Genomic DNA, 1732 nt, shown 5'->3' with positions numbered 1-1732 from the left:
AGAAGGGCTTAGGCAGGCGGAAAGGGCAGCCCCGCTCCCCGCTCGCCCCTCTGCTTTTGGGCGGGAGGGGTGAAGCTGGGGCAGAGCAGCAACAGCCCCCATAGCCACGTTGCTCAATGGCACCAGCCAAGTTGTCTCACTGGAAATTCCCATAAACACCACAAAGGGCACGGCAGAGTCTGAAACCAGGACGTGGCCATGTGGCCGCGACCAGGGATGTCCTTTTTGGGCGCTAGTTGCCTGCACGGTATTTGCTGTCCCATCTCCTGATCTGTGAGCTCGAGTGCTCTTCCCACTGCCAGCTGTGGGTGTTGGAAGCAGGCAGAGGCTGGGAATGTCCCACATCCCCTCCGTCCTTCCTGTTGTAATGCGTGGGCCTGGCCTGTCCCTGTCGCTGCAGGTTGTGGGCAGCATGGATGCCCACCCCAGCCGGTACTGTGCCACGGTGCGCGTGCAGCGTCCTCGCCAGGAAATCATCGAGGACTTGTCCTACATGGTGAGGGAGCTCCTCATCCAATTCTACAAATCCACCCGCTTCAAACCCACCAGGATCATCTTCTACCGTGATGGTGTTCCCGAGGGGCAGCTCCCGCAGGTGAGGACGCCTCGGATGCCCGTTGGTCAACGGGGCTGCACTGGCTCCCCGGGGGGTCCCTAAGGGTGCACGGGGACGGCTGGGTGCCGGTGTGTCCCCTCACTCTGCGTGCGCTTGTCTCTCCAGATCCTTCACTATGAGCTCCTAGCAATCCGAGACGCCTGCATCAAACTGGAAAAGGATTATCAGCCTGGCATCACCTATATCGTTGTCCAGAAAAGGCATCACACCCGTCTCTTCTGTGCAGACAAGAATGAGAGGGTGAGCACCACGGGGGGCCGGGGCCAGGACTGGAGGCAGCTGATTCATCCCCGGCCTTCAGGAAGAGCCAGCCCTGACTTTGCCGAGGGGAAAGCTCACTGCTGGCAGGCAGAGAGCTCTTTCTTGAATGAAATGTGCTGCTCGGTTGACTCCCGCATCCATGCGGATTAGGCTGCTTCTAGAAACCCAGACAGCTGTTTGCTGTTGTTATGAGTTACTGGGTCCTGATGATCCTGGTGACTCTCTTGAAATAGCCTCTGTCAGCTTGAAAACATCTGTTGTTTTGGTGATAGCTGTAGCTGACGTGACAGGATGAATAACCCCTTGCTTGCTCACAGCTTGTTCATGTATGCTGTGCAGTAACATTGATTGCTGTGGCTTTTCCTAGATTTGATCTAAATTTAGTGCTTAGATCTAGTCTAACCAGAGTCTGGTTCTAACTGAGCATGAAGATTTAATCTTGGAAACTGAGGACAGTTTTTGATCAGGGTGAAAAGCCCCAATATCTTGTGGCAGAGACTCTAGCTTACACTCTCCACAGAGATCCCTGGAGTTTTGCTCACTTAATCCTCCTTTCTGCAGTAGGATGGGCCACTGCCCAGCCCTCACCCTGCTTGCTTTCCTTCTGATGCCGTTTGCTCTATCTCCGTGTCGTGCCTGGTGCTAGCAGAAAATGCCAGCAAGCCTGATCAGACAGGGAGCAGAGCGGGACGAGCTGCTTGTGTGCCCCCTTAATGGGCACGTGGGGAGCAGCTCTGCATGGTGCTCTCAAACTAAGTTGCTGAGATGGGGACCCTGTGCCGTGGCCCTAGTGCAGGGCAGGTGTGTTACAGACGGTGCTCTGGGCAGCTGGAAATAACCACACTCTGCAGTGCT

General features: G+C 55.8%; 1 protein-coding gene across 2 annotated transcripts in view; it reads left to right on the top strand.

Moving 5' to 3' along the window:
- The window catches only part of AGO1 (argonaute RISC catalytic component 1), a 19636-nt gene that overhangs the window by 15386 nt on the left and 2518 nt on the right, over positions 1 to 1732 (top strand). For both annotated transcript variants that reach the window (XM_009583870.1, XM_009583878.1), the window contains 2 exons: positions 401 to 595; positions 722 to 873. In XM_009583870.1, the coding sequence (XP_009582165.1) occupies positions 401 to 595; positions 722 to 873 (347 nt within the window). The remainder of the gene's footprint in view (positions 1 to 400; positions 596 to 721; positions 874 to 1732) is intronic.

This window comes from Fulmarus glacialis, unplaced genomic scaffold (genome assembly GCF_000690835.1).
Source record: "Fulmarus glacialis isolate BGI_N327 unplaced genomic scaffold, ASM69083v1 scaffold23790, whole genome shotgun sequence".
Lineage (NCBI taxonomy): Eukaryota > Metazoa > Chordata > Aves > Procellariiformes > Procellariidae > Fulmarus > Fulmarus glacialis.
This window is presented reverse-complemented; position numbering and strand designations above follow the sequence as displayed.